Consider the following 20558-nt stretch of genomic DNA (forward strand, 5'->3'; position numbering starts at 1 on the left):
CCCAGGCAAAATCCCAGAGCCATCCAGCAGACCACCAGCAGATTTCAGATTCCTGAGCAATAAACACGTGTGTGTCAAATAAAATAGAGAGGAAGACAATTATTTGGAAGCTAGATAATTGTGCCTGGCTGAGAGATTGGAGGGTTCTGCTGTGATGGGGGTGAACAAGCAGCACCTTTATGAGCCACTGACAAAATTCAGAAAAACGGAATCCCTGCTCCTGTTTGTTCAGCACTTTGTATGCCTCTTCAGGTTCTTCAGTATTGCTAGAAAGAAGCCTGTTGGGACTTCCTTGTACATGATAAAGGGGAACTTCAAGCCAATTCTAATAGGTGCTCACCAAGCCAAAATACTTTTTCCCCAGCTTTATTGAGGTATGATTGACAAATAAAAATTGAATGTATTTAAAATGTACAACCAGATGTTTTGATATATGTATGCATTGTGAAATGATGACCATCATTAAGCTAACTAACAAACGTATCCTTCACCTCACCCTAGTTACCATTTTTGTGTATGTATGTAGTAAGAACATCGAGATTTACTCTCTTAGCAATTTTCAAATATACAACACATCATTATTAGCTATAGTCACCCTTCTGTACCTTAAGTCTATATATTTATTCATCATATAACTGCAAGTTTAATCAACAGCTCTTTTCTTCTACCCCAAAGCCCCTGGTAGCCACCATTCTACTCTCTGATACTACAGAATAATTATAATTTAGAAAAAAAAAGTACTATTCCTTAAATCTGATATATCTGACCATACCTATTTCTGATTAACATGAGGAAAGAGGAAATGATGAGGAAAACTTGTCTGGAGAAGACTTGTCTTTTGGCTTCTGGCTTTCCTGGGTCTCCAGCTTGCCAGTTGCTTATTTTAGGACCCATCAGCCTCCATAATCTCATGACCTCATTCCTTAGAATATATATTTCCTATACATATATATTTTCCTATATATATATTCTTATATATATTTTCCTATATATATTTTCCTATATAGATACAAACTAAGTTTATTTCTTAGAATAAATATATATAAGTCTATATATATATATATAATATACATGCATTTTATTGGTTCTGTTTCTCTCTAGAAAGCAATATACTTAATATGATTTTTAAATTAATCAATAAATTGTTCCTGGTTAGATCACGGCTGTAATTTTCCTTTGGGATTCAATTCTCAAATCTCTAATTATGACATGTCCTAAGAAATACACTGAGACACCACAAGAAGTCCATTATTAGGTTCCCCCCCAACCACCTTTTGTTGGGGAGGGGGCGGGGTCTCACTCTGTCACCCAGGTTGGAGTGCAGTGGTGCAATCACACAGCTCACTGCAATCTGCGCCTCGCTGGCTCAAGTGATCCTCCCACTTCAGACTGACTTTTTAATTAAAAAAAAAAAAAATTAAACATTGTATCTCCATGAAATAATCAATGACTTGTCCATGTTTCTGAGTTTAGTTCTTCTTCCTTAGACTAGTATGCAGTGTGACCCTGGGAGAGTCACTGAAGGTATTTACTGTGAATAAAATCTTACCATCAAGTTAGATTCATGCCGCTGACATACACAAAAGATCTAATGACAATTAATCACACTATATAGCATATTCAAATTTATATGATAGCAGTAAAAATGATAAATCATAAGCTATCATCTTTTTTCTTCCAAAATGTGGTTATATAATTACAAGAAATTTATTTTGATTTTAACAGTGTATTGTCATTAAAGGCAGTTTGGCTATGCCACTAATACTGTGACTTCTAATTTCAATATTTACCTTTTATTGTGAATTTATAAAATATAAATTTTTTTCTGTGTCCAAATATACCCAAGGAATCCATTCAATCAATTGGTATTCACAAACAGTATTAAGTGTCTCTATTACATGACTAACTGTATTAATAAGTGCCAATTTTACATTTTCTATGATGTTAGTAGGGTTATTTCTCTTCTCTAAACTTTTATTTTTTTAAAGTTCTATAATTTGCATAGACATGCATATGACTGAGGCCATATCTACACAAAGCATCTGGTCTTGACCAGAATTCAACTAGAAATGTCATCACCCAGTTCATGCATTTAAATGACATCAGACATTCATATCTGAATTTAATTTTAATTCATGCAGAAAGAAATGGCTGGATTGAATAAGAAACTAAGTTTCTTGCCACTTCATAATTACTACTAGAGAAAAATAGAAAAGAGGAAGGAAAGAAAGAAGGTGAATGAAGGCTCTCCTCGTGTAACATATTCAAGCCTTAAGGAAGGCTTCACATCTGTCACAGAAGAGGAATTCATTTCTGAACACAAGAATCTGCTCTCTTTCCAATCATTGTGAACCATGTTTTGAATATGAAAGAAGTTCTTCTCTCCGCTTTGCCCCTTCCACTAACTCCCACTCTGCCACCAATAGTAAAGAAAAATAAAGCCCACAGATACCTGTCCCTGGGCCACAAAAATAATCAGGTTTCATTAGCTCCAATTAGAAATATGACATGGACATTCAAAGTAATTTGGTGATAAAGTAGAGTTGGAAATAAAAAAAAATTGAGAAAATCTATTAAACTGGTCCCAAATTATACTAAACTTTGAAACAATACTAATTTTCTCTGAAAATATAAATGTTAGAATCAATCCGTTGGCAAAAATACACTGAAAAAGTCTTTATTTACAAGCAGAATCTAAATTATTTTGGTTAGACACACTACGTTAATTTTAATTCTTAAAAATATTGAATACGTTTTTTAAATTTTTGGAAGAAGTTTAAGTTGAGTGAGTATACAACTTAATCAGGAAATCTGTGAATCATCTTGAAGGCTACCATGGACCAGTGACATATTTTTAGAATCATCCTTTCAACTAGTTTCAGTGGCAAAACACCAAAAAAAAAAAAAAAAAAAAGAAAGCCCTTGGAGCCTTACATCTGGGTATAAGTGCAAATCAATTAGAGCACCAGAAAAAAATCTGTAAATAGGCCAGCAAAGCACTGAGGAAGGTTTTAGGATTTTGAAAAATAATAGTGGCCTATACTCAGTATTCAGGCTTTACAAATACAGCATCAGTGATATACATATCATAAGAAAGCTACAAATGATAGTTTCCTTAGAGCAAAGTCAGAAACTAAAATTTTTGCAGGAATAGTAAGTCAAACCAATATTAACCTTTTCTAGCTTGAGATTGAAAAGTTAGAATTTTTTCTTTGCTCCTCTTCAGTAATAGATTGTCTTAAGAATTTCCCCTGAGCTCAGTTCTTTGTTGGTTCACTAGTGGTTTCATATGTTTTCAATATTCCAAATAATACAATTTTTTTTTTTTTTTTTTTGAGATGAAGTCTCACTCTGTCACCCAGGCTGGAGCGCAGTGGCACCATCTTGGTTTGCTGTAAGCTCCACCTCCTAGGTTCAAGCAATTCTCCTGCCATTCTCCCGAGTAGCTAGGACTACAGGCACCACCATGCCCAGCAAATTTTTTTGCATTTTTTTTTTGAGATGGAGTTTCGCTATGTAGCCCAGGCTGGTTTCAAACTCCTGACCTCAGGTGATTTACCCGCCTTGGCCTCCCAAAGTGCTGGGATTATAGGCATGAGCCACTGAGCCCAGCCCAATAATACAATTTTTAACATAAAAATTAGAAGCCAAGATAAGAGCACAAGCATCCTAGGAACCTGTGTAGGAAAGTATAGGCAGATGAGAGACTCAGGTTCTTTGTTCCAAAGGCCAAAAATAGTGAATATTAAACATGAGATTCCCTGCTCTTCTCAGCCTGGTATGGTCTATGAACAAATGCTAAATCTTTTCTATCTGAAATTTTAAGAGTCATATTTTTAAATGACGGTATTTTTTTAAATGTCATAATTAGGATATTCTAATTATAAACTTATATCTGTCCTTATTGTAGTGATTTCAGATGTTATCCAAAATAATACATAGTTTACATTCTTACTTTATGCCAAACAGTAAGTTTAGCACATTACAAACATCATCTTTTCCTTAAAATTACCCTACTAAATAGGAAGTACTCTTATCCCCCTTTTCAGGAGCACAGAGAGATTAATTTATCAAATTCACACAGTTAGTAAGTGATAGAGATGAGATTTGAACTCAGAATCTGTAGGGTAAACACAAACTAGTACCAGAATGAAATTCTTATTTTACAGTGTCACTTGTAATTAGTATCTCTTACCCATAGTAGCTCACGGAATTGTTTTGAGTTTGATTTATTTCAATAGTTACAACACTGTTTGAAAAAGTTCCTCCACAAATATTCATCTAGCACTTTCTCCTGAAAATGTGGTATAGATGCTGATGATAAAACATTTTCTCATGAAGATAATAACAAGTATTATTCATGATAGAAGTTTTTCTTTTATGGAATTAATGATGAGACACAACTACAGATAAAATGGTATGCTCCCCTTCGGTCCTCTAAATCCAGAGTGCCGATGAAGGAAAGCAAGCCACTTTAAGCTGCAGTGATGCGCATGTGTACAGAGAGGAAAGAATGCAGAGTGGTTTGGAGACCTGGCTCAGGAGTAAGAATTATCTGGTATAGCACTCAGGCATTTCAATATATGTGTGTGTCCTTTTGGACTTAACTTCCCATTTTCCTCATCTATAAACTGGGGAAATAATGATCCATATCTGCTAGAGTTTCAGTAAAGATTTAAAAACACAATGTATGTAAAGCACCAAGGATATGCCAGGTGTGTAATACACGCTTGATCTAAATGGACTAATTCATTGTCAATGTTATTCCAATGCCACTCTGGACCCAGAGCCACACATTCCCACCCACAGAGCACATGCAGTACCGGAGAGGAAGTGGGCCTAGAAGGGCCTGCAGATACAGGCAGCTGTAGAGCTGCTAGAAGCTGGGGTGATGCTCTCCCCACTTTCCTGTAGACACCATGGGTACTGTCTGCCTGTTGTCACACAGTTCATATGCTTGCTTGTGATGGAACCTCGGTGTCAGGATCTGTGCTTTTTTCCACTTTGCTACACTGTCTAAAGTGGCTTTTAACTGGAACCCAAGTGCAAATAAAGCTTGGTATTCGGCACCTGACTTTGTGTAGAGAAAACAGTCCTTTTGGTCACTTACAGACCACAACAGTCAGTCATGATTTTGTTGAATAATCAAAGCTGAACTCGTACATGTTAAGGTCAGTTAAGGATGTCTGCTTTGGGCAACAGCCTACTTTTTGTCTCATATTAAATTAATATCTGAGTTAAACAAAAACAAAAACACCTCACATACACTATTCAGAATCTGCTAAATTGTCTTTTAAAAACTGCTTGCCCAACTTATTAGCAACAACTATAAAAGAAGAAATTCCATTGATTTCCTAGTATCCTGGATTCATAAAGCATCAAGAAGGCATATGGTGTTACATGAGCATGAAATAATAACATGGGCTGCTTTGCTTACCAAATTCAGTCAAGTCCAAAGGCAACAAATGCAGAGTGAACATGACTGCCCATAAGAAACAAACAATTTTGGTGTTTAAGTTTGTGTTTTCTATCACATAAAATGTTATAGAATGATGAACTGATGGAAAAATGGAAAGAAAACTTACAATACAAATGAAAATATTTTGCAAAACACTTCCTTATAAGGAAGCCCATCAGACTAACAGTGGGCCTCTCAGCAGAAACCCTAAAAGCCAGAAGAGATTCAGGGCCAACATTCAACATTATTAAAACAGAGAAATTTCAACCAGATATTTCATATCCAGAGAAACTAAGCTTCATAAGCAAAGGAGAAATAAGATCTTTTTCAGGCAAGCAAATGTTGAAGGAATTTGTAACCATCAGACCTGCCTTACAAGAGCTCCTGAAGGAAGTACTAAATGCGGGAAAAAAAGACCATTACCAGTCACAGAAACACACTGAAGTACACAGATCAGTGACACTATAAAGCAACCACACAAACAAGTCTGCATGATAACCAGCTAACATCACGATGACAGGATCAAATCCACACATTTCAATACTAATCTTGAACGTAAATGGGCCAAATACCCCAATTAAAGGCACAGAGAGTAGTAAGCTGGATAAAGGCACAAAGTGGCAACTAAGACCTATTGGTATGCTGTATTCAAGAGACTCAACTACATGCAATGACAACAATAGGCTCAAAATAAAAAGATAGAGAAAAATCTACCAAGCAAATGGAAAAGAGAAAAAAATAGGGGCTGCAATTCTAATTTCAGAAAAAATAGACTTTAAACCAAAAAAGATCAAAAAAGACAAAAAGCGGCATTACATAATGGTAAAGTGCTCAATTCAACAAGAAGACTTAACTATCCTAAATATATATGTGTGCAACACAGGAGCACTGAGATTCAGAAAGCAAATGCTTAGAGACATTCAAAGATATTTAGACTCCCACACAATAATAGCGGGAGACTTCAATACCCCACTGACATTATCAGACAAATCATTGAGACAAAAAAATTAACAAAGATCTTCAGGACCAAAATTCAGCACTAGATTAAATGGACCTGATAGAAATCTACAGAATTCTTCACCAAAAACAATAGAATAGACTTTCTTCTATTTTTAGAAAAATAAAATTATTTTTTATTTTTAAAATTTTTTGTGGGTACAAAGGTGTATATACTTATGGGCTATGGAATATACATTCACCTCATTGCCACATGGTACGTACTCTAAAATCAACCACATAATGGCACATAAATACTCCTCAGCCAATGCAGAAGAACTAAAACCGTAACAGTCACTCTCTCAGATAACAGTGCAACAAAAATGAAATTCAAGACTAAGAAAATATTGACATTCTTCACAGAACTAGAGAAAACTATTTTAAAATTCATATGGAACCAAAAAAGAGCCTGAATAGCCAAAGCAATCCTAAACAAAAAGAACAAAGCTGGAGGCATCATGTTACTCAACTTCAAGCTATACTACAGGGCTATGGTATCCAACACAGCATGGTACTGGTACAAAACCAGACACATAGCCCAATGGAATAGAAGAAAGAACCCAGAAATAAGGCTGCACACCTTCCACCATCTGATCTTTGACAAACCTGACAAAAAACAAGCAATGGGGAAAAGATTTCCTATTTAATAAGTGGTGCTGTAATAACAACTGCCTAGCCATATGGAGAAGATTTAAACTGTACCCCTTCCTTACATCATATACAAAAATCAACTCCAGATAAATTAAAGATTGTAATGTAAAACCCAAAACTATAAAAAACATGGAAGACAACCTAGGCAATACCATTCAGGACATAGGCATGGGCAAAGATTTCACAATGAAGATACCAAAAGGAATTGCAACAAAAACAAAAATTGACAAGTGGGATTTAATTAAATCGAAGAGCTTCTTCGCTGCAAAAGAAACTATCCACAGAGTGGAAAGACAATCTACAGAAAGGGAGAAAATTTTTGCAAACTATGCATTCGACAAAGATCTAGTATCTAGCATCTATAAGGAAGTTAAACAAATAGACAAGAAAAAAAAAGAACCCCATTAAAAAGTGAGCAAAGGACATGAACAGACACTTTTCAAAAGAAGTCGTACATGCAACCAACAAGCATATGAAAAAAAGCTCAACATCACTGATCATTAGAGAAATGCAAATCAAAACCACAAAGAGACACCATTTCACACCAATCAGAATGCTGGTGAGGTTGTGGAGAAAAAAGGAACATTTGTATGTTGTTGTATGGTGGGAGCATAAATTAGTTCAACCACTGTGGAAAGCAGTCTAGCAATTCCTCAAGGAACTAAAAACAAAAGTACCATTCAACCCAGGAATCACCTTCCTAGGTATATACCCACAGGAATATAAATAATTCTATTATAAAGACACATGCACAGGTATGTTCATTGCAGCACTCTTCCCAATAGCAAAAACACGGAATCAACCTAAATACCCATCAATGGTAGACTGAATAAAGAAAACGTGGTAAATATACACCTTAGAATACCAGGCAGTCATGAAAAAGAAGAAGATCATATCCTTTGCAGGAACCCGGATGGAGCTGGAGGCCATTATCCTTAGCAAACTAACAAGGAATAGAAAACGAAATACCACTTGTTAGCACTTATACGGAGGAGCTAAATGATGAGAAAGCATGGATACATAGAGGGAAACATACACTGGAGCCTACTTTAGGGTGAAAGGTGGCTGAAATCAAACAAATTTATTCTCTTAAAGCTCTGTAGGTTGAAAGTCCACCATCAGTTTCACCAGGCTATAAAATCAAGGTACAGGCAGGCCTGTATTTCTTCTGGAGATTCTAAGAGAGAGTCTGTGTCCTTATCCTTTCCAGCTTCTAGAGGCGCCCACATTCCTCAACATATGGTCCCTTCCTCCATCTTCAAGGTGCACCGCTCAGCTCTGATCTGTTTGTATGTCTCCTGTCTCCTGCTCTGATCCTCCTGCCTTCCACTTACAAAGACCCCTGTGATTGCAATGGGACAATCTGGATAATCCAGGAAAATCTCATCTCAAGATCCTTAATTTAATTACATCTGCAAAATCCCTTTTAACATGTAAAGCAACATTCACAGATTCTGGGGATAGAATGTATTAGCATCTTTGGGGGTGGGATATTATTCAACCTACCACAGGTAGATACCATTTATCATGTTCTTTTTGCAGATGAGAAAAAAAATATAGTAATTATTAATACCACCATATACAATGAGAAACAAGAATCAGAGGCTAAACAACACAAACTCACAAAACTTAAAAGTGGGCACCAACATACAAATATAGTGTTTCTAACCTTAAGTCTGATTCCACTACACAATTCTGCTCGCAAAGTAGAAAAAAATAATAAAAGAAGGACTCCCTGCTTAAGGGTAAATTTTGTTATTTTCTTGGGTTAAAAATAATTACTATATATTTATTGAATGGCTAACTGTAAGTAAGATCCAATTTTAGGTTCCGGTAATAAATAAGAATCAGATACAGTCAGTCTCAAGGTAATCCTTCATCTTTCCATATATTTAAATACCTATAATTCCTAAATGTATATATACAGTACTGACTGAATTTAATTACCTCATTAACATTCCCAGTTTCATGTTCTATAAACTTTTCCAATATGCCAAGTCTGAAACTGAACTCTTGATTTTTTCCTACAAATGTTCATCCCCCATCCTTCACCACCTCAGGAAATGATCTTACCATACTCCCCTCCCTCACCACCTACAGCTAATCAATAATTGAATACCTTAAATTTTGCCCCCCAAATATATCTTAATTCCATCTACTTCTCCTTATTGGCATTGCCTCCAGAATCCTAATTAGCATCTTCATTTTCACTGTTACATCACCTCAATCTAACCTCCATACATAAACTAGCATGATCTATTTAGAATATAAATGAGATTATGTCAATTGCATGTTAAAATACTTCAGTAACTACCTACAGCACTTACAATAAAATTCAAACTTTTCTTGCTATACTGGGTAACCATATAACATGTTCTGTTTAGGACTTTTCTGTGCCTGTCGTCCTGGTATAACTAGTAATACAGTCTCCTTTCATGCCTAAAATTATTCCATTTGGGTGATAAGTCTCTTGATCATCACATCTGTAGAGCCCTGTGTGATCTTTCTTTTACCTAAATATTATTCTCATAGCTGAAGCCTTCTCCCCCAGGACTCGGTGGCTTCTCTTAAGTCTCCCTAGCAGTTGGCTTTCTTTAAAATCTGAATCACAGTATTCAATCCTATAGTTAATTCTTTCATTTGTTGAATGTCTGTTCAATCCATTAGGGTACACAGAGAGAACCAGGCCCATATCTGCATTGTTTACTCCTACATATCTCAGTCAGCATTGTATCTGAAACATGATAAAAGCCCACCAGTATCTGTTGAAGATTAATGACTAAATAAGCTTACCACCTAGGTAGAGAGATAGTAAATGTATAGTATGACATTTACATAATATAAATGTGTTCAAGATATCAACTACCAAAATTAATACGAAAAAGAAAATAATTACTTCTGCCTGCAGAGAAGGGTTGATTAGCAAAGACTCCATAAATGGAGGATGCCCAAACAGTGTTGATGGATGAATAAGATCATGCAGTGTGAACCAAGAAGCCAAGAGAAGACTTCTAAGCTTAGGGGATGGCATTTGCAAAGGCAAAAAGGTATAAAACTGTGATTATTCAGGAAACTGAAAGTAGTTTATCTTATTAGAGTGTACAATGTTGTATAAATGATATATTAATAACACAAACCTTAAGGACAAAACCTAAATTGTAGAGACCACAGCAGAAAATACAGAGAGCGCTAACAAATTTGAAGCTTAGCGTTTTTTTTTTTTTTTTGAGATGAGTTTCCCTCTTGTTGCCCAGGCTGGAGTACAATGGTGTGATCTCGGCTCGCTGAAACCTCCACCTCCCAGGTTCAAGCAATTCTTCTGCCTCAGCCTCCTGAGTAGCTGGTATTACAGGCATGCGCCACCACGCCCAGCTAATTTTGTATTTTTAGTAGAGACGGAGTTTCTCCATGTTGGTCAGTCTGGTCTCAAACTCCTTACCTCAGGTGATCCACCTGCCTTAGCTCCCAAAGTGCTGGGATTCCAGGTGTCAGCCATTGCACCCAGCCTGAAGCTTAGCTTTGTTTTCATTTATAGTCCTATAATGATTTGATAAATTCTATTGCATATTTAACTCACCTTATAAATTATAGAAGTTCTTAGATAAATCTGTTTCTGAAGTGTTATATTTCAAACTTCATTGCCATAAAGAATCCTCACAGTTGCAGTTATTACATAACAGTCACATAATTATAATACATAGTCCATAAGGAAACTCTACTGGAGAGTTACGGTGTATAGAACTAAGCTGAGCTTTTCTGTCAAATAAATTTTTTGGTTTAAATTTTAATAATTATGTTAAATTTCTTTTTTCTATAATATACTTTTATTCATTATTAGATTATTAAAAAAACAGGCCAAAGCCACTATGTTATGATTTTGGCATTTATATTGTACAAATATATAGATAAAAATATCTATGGGATCTGAAGAGACTTCGGGTCATATTTTGATGTAACTAAGAGTTGACACAATTAATACTCATCGTTGACCTATTTCTCTAGAAACAGAAAATTATCAAGAAAGATATATGGTATAGATAATCACAAATATTTGCTTTGAACATTTAGAATGTATACTAGAAGTTGCGAACTAGTAGACTGCATGACAAGAATGCTTTGTTCAGACTCCAAAGTGTTTCAAAAATTGACTTAAGATTTAAATTTGGGAAATCACAAAAAATCCAGAATTCTGGCCACTCTTAAAAAAATTAAAAGATCAGATAACTCTAGTAATATTCCCCAAATCACAGTCCCCTAGAAACTAGTAGATGCTCTCTGGTTAACCACAGACCCACCTCCCCCATCACCCCAGACCGCTGCCCTTATATATGTAACATGTCTAAGCCTTTGTGTAAGACTAAAACTCTCAACCATTAACGACCAATTGAAAATCATCAAAAAGACTAAGAATATATTTAGATTTTGCTCATTTTAATACTGAGAATTAAACACACAGTCTATTTTTTTAAAATCGTCTAAATATGAAAAAATTCAGACATTCAACCCTTTCTTTCTTGGATTTTATCAGTTAACTAGACTGTACCAAAACAAATAAGCCAAATAAATCCAGTATAACAATTCCTCCCCCTGACTAGCAAGCTCTTTGTTTTGGCATCTAGTCAATTCAATTAAAATTATACAACCCAATAATCTAAAAATATATATCATGCATTTAATCTGTAGTTTACCTAAAAGTACCTGTCTGTTACGTATCTTTCAATGTAGCAAATATACTTTATTTTATTTAAATGGAAAGATGACATATTTTCAATATGAAAACTGTTCTAGGTTAGCAAATATTAACCTGAAAATGTTGTTCCCATAGAAATTGACAGGCACTTACCTTAGCTATCTGGACACACCAGTTAAGTAGCAGTTGTGATCCAATGTTATCCTTGTGCTCGTGGACATACTCCAACAGGCAGCCATGGGGCATAAGTTGAGTAACCAGCTGGATGGTTGGGCTCAGACACACACCCAACAACCGGACTAGGTGTGGATGATCCATACTTGCCATGATCAGAGCTTCCTGTAAGAAAAAAAATGCAATACCATCATTTCTACTCAAATTTTCTTAGATTTAGAGTTACTTCCATTGTACTAATGGTGCTGATGATTTTTAAAAAATGTACTCAATGGAATCAATCAAAATCAAAAGATATTATTTCAGTTATTCTATCTTTAAAGTGATTTAATTCAATAAAATTAAATAAACAACAAAGTCTCTACATGCATTTACATGGAAGCTGTTATACAATAACTGCCTATAAAATTAATAGCAGTATTTTCTCCTTTGTAATATAAGCAATATGAGATTTTATTTATTGCCAAGTAAGTCAAAATGAATTCCACCTTAAATTATGGATTTTTAACCTTTGACCTTTGCTCTAAAGTAAAATAATCTACACAAATTTAGTTAGTTGCAAGTAGAGTAAGGTGAGCTGAACTTCAAAGTCACCCATTATTGGTGTAGAGCTGAACAGCTTACAATGGTGTCAAGTATAAATCATAAATATGGAAATGTAGATAATTACAAGTATTATATCTATGGTCAATTTATATAAAATAATAAACATTTTAATAAGACATTTTGTTTCATAATTTTACCTTTCCTCAAATTTATTTCATTTTCAAAATTATAAGTGATGTCTTATTCATAGATTCATAAAATTTGAGAGCTAAGACTATAAAAATTTGACTACTTCAACTTTTGTATTTCATAAAATGAGAAAACTGAGTTACAATTTTGCATCAGAATCATAAAGACACCACTGCTTAATGGGGATAAAAGTGGACACATGATGGTTATTTAGTGCATCCCAGTTAGCTTCAAATAAAAAGTTATTTTAAGACTGTTTATTGTAATTTGAAATAGATATAACTGTAAAATAAATGTTTAGGTACTTTGTTATGGTTTGATTTGTGCTTTTATATTATGAAAGCCAATAAAATATTGTTCATCTCATATGAAAACAATAGTAAATTTTTACTTTTAAAAAGCTATGTAATATTACCTACATACTATTCTTGTTAATAATATTTAATTTGAATCTAATCATAAGGAAAAAATCAGACAAATCCATACTGTAGGACATTCTGCAAAGAAACTGGCTTGTACTTATTTAAAATGTCAATATTAGGAGAAACATAAAAGAATGGTGTGATGTTCAAACTAGCATTCATTACAGAAATAGGGCAACGCCGCATTTTTGGCTCTTGGGTTAAAAAATATATAAAACATTATTGGGACAATTGAGGAAACCTAAATAGGGACTATATATCATGTAATATTATATCAACGTTAAATATTTGAAAGTGATAATGGTATTGCAGCTATGTGAAATAGTATTCTTTGATTTTAGAAGATCCTGAAATCTTTATGGATGAACTATCTTGCATCTGCAATTTACTTTCAAATAATTTCCTCACACAGGGAAGGAGAGAGATATATATATAATACATGTATCTGTATCTATGTGTTTGATGTATGTATACAAATATATACACACAAATACTCACATATACACATGGAGGGTGTAATATGTATATGGCAATTGATTATCAGTCGATTTTTCTACATGAAGGTACAGTATTCATTGTATTACTCTTGAACATTTTATATAACTTTGAAACATTTCAAAATAAAAAAATTAAGGACACAAATTATATTGGGTTTCTGTTTAAGATGGCATGGCAGATTGAATTCACAGATTACTTCCCTTTCCACTCATTTTCACTATACTGACAAAAAAAGAATTAATTTAAAAAGACAGACACCAACAATCATAGAAAGGAGGCAATAAAGATGGAATAGTAAAAGTAGGAAGTGGCTTATCAGTGTTAGCCAACTTGGTAAACATAAGCAATCTGAAGCCTAATTTAATGGGGGGAAACTGAGAAGCAACCCAGTAATGCATAACACCAAAGGCTGAGGAGGAGGAGTATTACAAACCTCCATAAATGGAGCAAGGATTGCTTCAGAGTACATTTGGGAAATACTTAGACTACAGATCTCCTTCTTCCCTTTACCCTTAGGAAATCTTACACCAAAAGAACTGGACTGTGGATATCAGGTAACATGGAAAGAGAAGTACTCTGGGGAAAATAGAAGTATTACGTAAATTTACATACGATAAAAATATGGATCATTCTTCCATTCCATCTCCCAAATAGAGTTGTGACTTCAAAATTCTCAAAGTTTTGTTTAAACCTAGAATTTTACACCCAGCAGCATTTCAACCAAGTGAATGCATACAACAGACATGTTCAGATGTGCCAAATCTTAACACATTTACCTTCCGTGCTTCCTTTCTTTGTAAATGTGCTCATAAAAAAGGGACAGGGTGTTAGAAGAGTACATAAAATCAAGGAAACAAACAACAAGCATAAATTACAGAAATACAAAAAATATAGTGAAAAATTTTCTAGAATAAAAGACATACAATAAATGGAAATAACAGCTGGCTAAGACTGGAACAGGTCAAGTAGCTCTGGGAAAGGTGACCCAAGAAGATGAAATTGATAGAATGCCTGATGAACTTAAAATACATTAAGAAAATATTTATTTTTCTAGTGGGAGTTGAAGGTCAAATTAGTGATAGACACACAGAAAACTAAACTAAAGTGAAAAAAGAAGAAATTAACCTGAGATAAAACACAAAGATATGCACAAGAAAGACTCAGAAAGGCGAGGAGCTGTGAGGGGAGTGGATGATGAGAGATTGCTCAATAGGTATAATGCATGTTATTTGAGTGATGGCTACACTAAAAGTATTGACTTCCCCATTATGCAACTATGTATGTAACAGAATTATACTCATAAATTAATACAAATAATTAAAAAGAAAATCAGACTATACAGCACAACTGGGAATAGTTACATAATCATAATAGTGTAAACATGAAATACTGATATAATCAGAAGTCATGTAACTGTGGGAAAATGGGGGTACAGAGGATGCCCTTCTGAAAAGTGGTGATGGGAATGGAGTGAAAGGTATATAACCATTGCTGGTTGCAAAAAGTTAGCATATGATACGTAGACTAAAAAGAAAAAATTAAGACTTCACAGTATAAGCATATTATTTAAATGTACAGAGTTAGGTAACAGAAGAAATTTCCAAAAATTTGAAAGTGATTGATTCGGGCAGTGGAAAATGGGGTCAGGGAAGGGACAGCAGGAGAGCTACCAGGCTACCTTTCATCATCAGTCTTGTCAAAGTATTTCACTTTTTTATGATTACCTTACAGCTACTTGTGAGGACATTATCCCCTTTAACCATCCCTACTATTTTACTGCTGCTGAGTTACAAGAGTGCCTTCCAAGAGTTATTCACAAATATGCAGTGTTTGATGGGGTATATGGGTTTCCCAGATCCAGCCAAGGGTTTATTGTGAGGTCTAACATTTTATTTTTTCAGTAAGGAAGAGAGGGGCAGCACGGGAACATGCCTAGAGAAAGGAGTGATAGAAGACCAGACAAAAGAAGTAAGCTAGTAAAATGCTGTCACTCTCCCTCAAAGGACTTTTCGTTTCTGAGGTTTGGTGGTAAAAGCTGAAATCATTGTTTTTCAGATGGCTTCCAAGTAAAAAAGATACTTTAATTCTCTATTCCCTAGCTGCCCCAGGGAACAAGAGTCACAGAACAGAGATGAGTGTCTATGCTTTCTTGCTGAGCCCACGAGGACTGCAACATGATGAGGACAGGAAGTTCCGGGAGCACTGTGAGACATCACACCTAGAAAGGACTTCAGCATACTCACGTGGTAGCAGTCAGCAGTAACAGGAGTGGGACCTCTCCAATGGCTCAGAGAGAAGAGAATCAACAGAGGGACCAGAACTGGTAGGAAAGATCACTATAGAAACCACAGAAGCATCCTTACGTGGTACCAGTCAGCAGTAACAGGAGTGGGACCTCTCTAATAGCTCAGAGAGAAGAGAATTCATCATGGGGATCAGAACTGGTGAGAAAGATCACTGTAGATACCACAGGGAGACTGCAGATGGAAGACTGGATTATAGGTAAATAGGAGACACCCGACAAGTTTCCAAAATATTTGTGGAGACTGCTTTGGGGTGCGGGGTTTTGCATAATTAGCTGAGCCAGAAATCTGTGTTATTACTATTCATGTGGCCTCCTCTGGATTCATAAGGTGTGAAAACATTTGGTTTCACTTCTTGTGTATCTCAGTAAACATTTGAAATAAAGCAAAGCAATGTAGTTATAAAGAAAGTACGGATGAAAGTATTAGCCAACTTAAATGACCTATTATTACCTATTATTTAATCTGGTATTAACTGTATTCACAGTGTAAACCAGAGGGTTCTTTCATTGAATTATAACATGCACATGTAAAAATATATACACATCAACAAATCAGCAAAACATCTAATTAGATTAAATCACTAATTATGTTTTAAGCTAGATACTTAATTAGATATTAAATATTAGATATTAAATTAAATTAAATTTATACTTATGCTATTTCTTTTTTGCTGGCTCTGGATTTTTTGTGTATATGAAAGTCACCTGTTCACAGTTACAAGTGTGGCTCCACTCCCAGATACTCAGGTTTAGAAGATCTTAGGCATCTCCATTTGTAGCAAGCTCCCTTGTTAAAGGAAGTTAGGAAATATAAAATGTTGAGAACCTCTAGCACATCTCGATGTCTCCATCGAATGTGTGTTTCTATAATCCAATGCAAAAGCAATAACAGGTAATAATTATTTGATCCTTATTATAATCCCATGAAGCAGTTCAAACTCAAAAGTAATTCTCAGCTGCAAAATGAGGAAACCAAAACTCAATGAGATAACCGGCCCAGGTCATGAGACTTGTTAGTAGCAGGATCAGTAAACACTCAGGATTTTTATTCTGACTGTAGTGTTATGACAGTAAAAATATCATACTTTTTATTTCATTTTCATCAGCACATTACAGTGTCGACCTTTATCTTTTTAGCAAGACAGCCCCAAACTCCTCACATTAGCCCTACCTGCATGAATTGGGTCAAATTATCTTTTGCTGGCCGGGTGAGGTGGCTCACACCTGTAATCCCAGCACTTTGGGAGGCTGAGCCAGGCGGATCACGAGGTCAGGAGTTTGAGACCAGCCTGATCAACATGGTGAAACCCCGTCTGTACTAAAAATACAAAAATTAGCCAGGCGTGGTGGCATGCGCCTGTAATCCCAGCTACTCAGGAGGCTGAGGCAGGAGAATTGCTTGAATCCAGGAGATGGAGCTTACAGTGAGCTGAGATTGCACCACGGCACTCCAGCCTGGGCGACAGAGTGAGACTGTCTCAAAAAAAAAAAAAAATTATCCTTTGCTTCCTGAGGACCAACTAAAATCAAATAATACATTTGTGCTTACAGGTAAACTGTCATCACTTTACAATATGTTTTCAGAACAAGCCAAATAAAACATTTCTCTCTGATTTACTGAGGGTAGTATTTGATAAATGTTATTTATTAAGGTAAAGAGAATGGTACAATGTAAGGTAGAAGAAAGATTTTGGAGCTACTTTTGCGTTTGAAAAGTTTACATTAAGGGGTATAAAAAAGTCACACGGAAGTTCTCTTTTTAAAAATCTATTAGTAAGTCCTAGCAAAAAGGCTGGGGTTCTATTAAGAAAAATTGCTCATCACACTACAAAGAGTATTTGAAACCAAATTGCAGAGTATTTGCATAATAGTTCTCTTTTTTTGAAGAAAGAAACATGAACAAGACACTAATTGTAGGTTGCATTTTGTTTTTTTTTTTCATAAAGGAAATAGCAGATGGCTGGTTGGGAGGATAGGAGAGTAGATAAAGAAAGGGGAATATGAATTTATTTAGAGTGATGAGTGGGATAAAAAGGGGAAAAAATCCCAATATCTTAATCATAAAGTGCCCGGTTTCAATAAATTACTCTGTGTTAAACTTAATGTCCTCTGTTGCCTATTTTTGTGTGGGACCTATGGAGGCAACTTTGGAATCTTCGCTGCTGTCACTAGAAAATGTCGCTGAAGATATAAATACAACCTGACAGGGACATTATCTGTTTTTCCAGAAAAAAATTATTGTCTTTATTTTCCTTTTTTGCTTTACTTTTTTTTTTGTCTTGTAGGTAAATTTAAGAGTTTTCTCATTGAACAGAAGGGAATAATGTAACAGGTGCTATAGTAAAAATTCTAAAACAAAAATATTTTTCTTTATAATGAAGTCTGGTATAAATAAGGACTTTTAAAAAGAACCATCAAGGGACTACCAAGGTATAGATGAAAAAAGCTCTGAAGCATGTATGTCAAGTCTCTAGCCACATATTATCTGTACCTCTATTTCAGCCTGAAGGGAAGACACTTTTGTATAATAATAAGTGAGCAATAGTAAATGTACAATAAGTTAGTGAGCTTTTTTTTTTTACATTCAGCTATCATTCTGCACAACCACCAGATATTTATATCTTTCCACTTTAGTTTCTCATATTATTTAGTGGTTTCACAAAGACAAAAGGGAAGAAAAAACCATATTGCCAGTGAAAACTTATAGGTTATTCTGTTTTTAAAAATGTTAACTTCAGCCGAACTCTGTTTCATTATATCTATGGTCCATTAATGCAATACCCTCCAGCTGAAAACCAGGAAAGTCTCATTGCATCAGAGATAGGGAAGATAAAAAGAGAGATAGAGGAAAAGAAAAGACAGACAATTAATGTAAACATATAACACTACGCTTCATGCAACCATCAGCAGATCTGCGAGTGCGTGAAAGAAATGCTGCCCCTAAAGACAGTGAGAGTGCTAGTCATGAAGAACTCAGAGAAGATAAAGACGGCCACAATGATGAAAAATGAAATAAAATCACTGGTCCATAATAATTTTTTTTCTAACTTGCTTTGCTGCAGATGGTTCGAAGATAGTAAAATAAATGAAATCAGCATCTGTTCCTTCATGTCTAGAATAAATTATAATTTATTTGGGTAAATAGGTGAGCAGTAATTAGAGGCTGAATTAATATGCCATTAGTTTAAGTTTGTCCACATCACTCAGTAGCCTTACCACTCCCTTCCAGTCCTTGGTATCACTTTTGTGGACTTCAACAATCAGATGAGGACTCTTCTAAACTTTGAAGTCAGCACTTTCCATCTCCATTCTACATCCTTCACCCACTGGGTGGCCATATGTTAGATTTAGTCACTAACACTGCTGCACAATGAAGACCTTTTGAAGAAGTCGACATTGTGAAAGAATTCTACTTTCTGTTTTCCCTCTTTTTTCTTTCACTCCTGATTACACTGAATTTCCATCCTTATTATATTTCTCTATCTCTTTAGTTTTATATTTCTTCACTTAAAAATATTTATTGAGAATCCGCTATGTGCCTGGCACTGTGATTGAAGTTGTGTCTATAAAATAATCTCCAGTCTCAGGGAGCTTTCATTGTACTTGGAGAGGCAACAAGTAAATAGGAAAGCCAAATAAATATAAAACAGATGCATAAATATTTTTAAATTATATTAAGAGGTATCACAGAAATAAAGTGTTGTGATAGATAACGAAATGGTGGTCACAGAGCTACTTTAGATAAGGAGAGCCAGGAAATGTGTCCTGAGATCAGATTTATGAGACAAAGTCATATATATAAATAATTGGAAAGAGCATTCAAGGAAAAGCATGACCTAAGAGTCTGGCATATTTTGGAAGCTCTGAGAAGGCTCATGTACTTGGAATTTAGCAAGGGCTATAATGGCATGAGATGAGATTGAAAAGGTGGGTAAGGACCAGGTCACATAGGGCCTTGCAGTCATAAAGGCTTTAAATCTTAAATCCTTAAGAAGATTGGATTTATTCATAAATCTTTTAATGCCTGGTTTCTGTTATACTTCATTTACCTCTATCATAGCCTGATCTCCGATATTAACTATTACAATAAAGGACTTGCCAATATCATATAATTTTCTCTCCCTTGATGTTTCCATTTTGCTGCTCTTTGGCTGAAGGTAATTCCCCCCATCGCCATTCTCAATCTTTAAAATGTTGTTAGAGAAAGGCACAGATTCACGAGATTGCACCTAAATCTCCTGATTTGATCCTCCAAAAATTGCTCTCTCTTTTAGTTTTCTAAAATTTATTTATTTATTTATGTGTTTTATTATTATTATTATTATATTTTTGAGACAGTCTCAATCTATCACCCAGGATGGAGTGCAGTGGTGTGATCTTAGCTCACTGCAAATTCTGCCTCTCAGGTTCAAGCATTCTCCTGCCTCAGCCTCCCAAGTAGCTGGGACGACAGGTGCCTGCCACCACACTTGGCTAATTTTTGCTTTTTTTTTTTTTTTTTTTTCAGTAGAGACAAGGTTTTACCATGTTGGCCAGGTTGGTCTCAAACTCCTGACCTCAAGTCATCCACCCACCTTGGCCTCCCAAAGTGCTGGGATTACAGGCATGAGCCACCATGTCAGGCCTCTT

General features: G+C 35.2%; 1 protein-coding gene across 4 annotated transcripts in view; it reads right to left on the bottom strand.

Annotated features, from left to right (window-relative positions):
- ERBB4 (erb-b2 receptor tyrosine kinase 4) overlaps positions 1-20558 on the bottom strand; it is a 1183012-nt gene that overhangs the window by 170755 nt on the left and 991699 nt on the right. For all 4 annotated transcript variants that reach the window (XM_030916910.1, XM_030916912.1, XM_030916913.1 and 1 more), the window contains exon 20: positions 11949-12134. In XM_030916910.1, coding sequence (XP_030772770.1) covers positions 11949-12134 — 186 coding nt within the window. The remainder of the gene's footprint in view (positions 1-11948; positions 12135-20558) is intronic.

This window comes from Rhinopithecus roxellana, chromosome 14 (assembly GCF_007565055.1).
Source record: "Rhinopithecus roxellana isolate Shanxi Qingling chromosome 14, ASM756505v1, whole genome shotgun sequence".
Lineage (NCBI taxonomy): Eukaryota > Metazoa > Chordata > Mammalia > Primates > Cercopithecidae > Rhinopithecus > Rhinopithecus roxellana.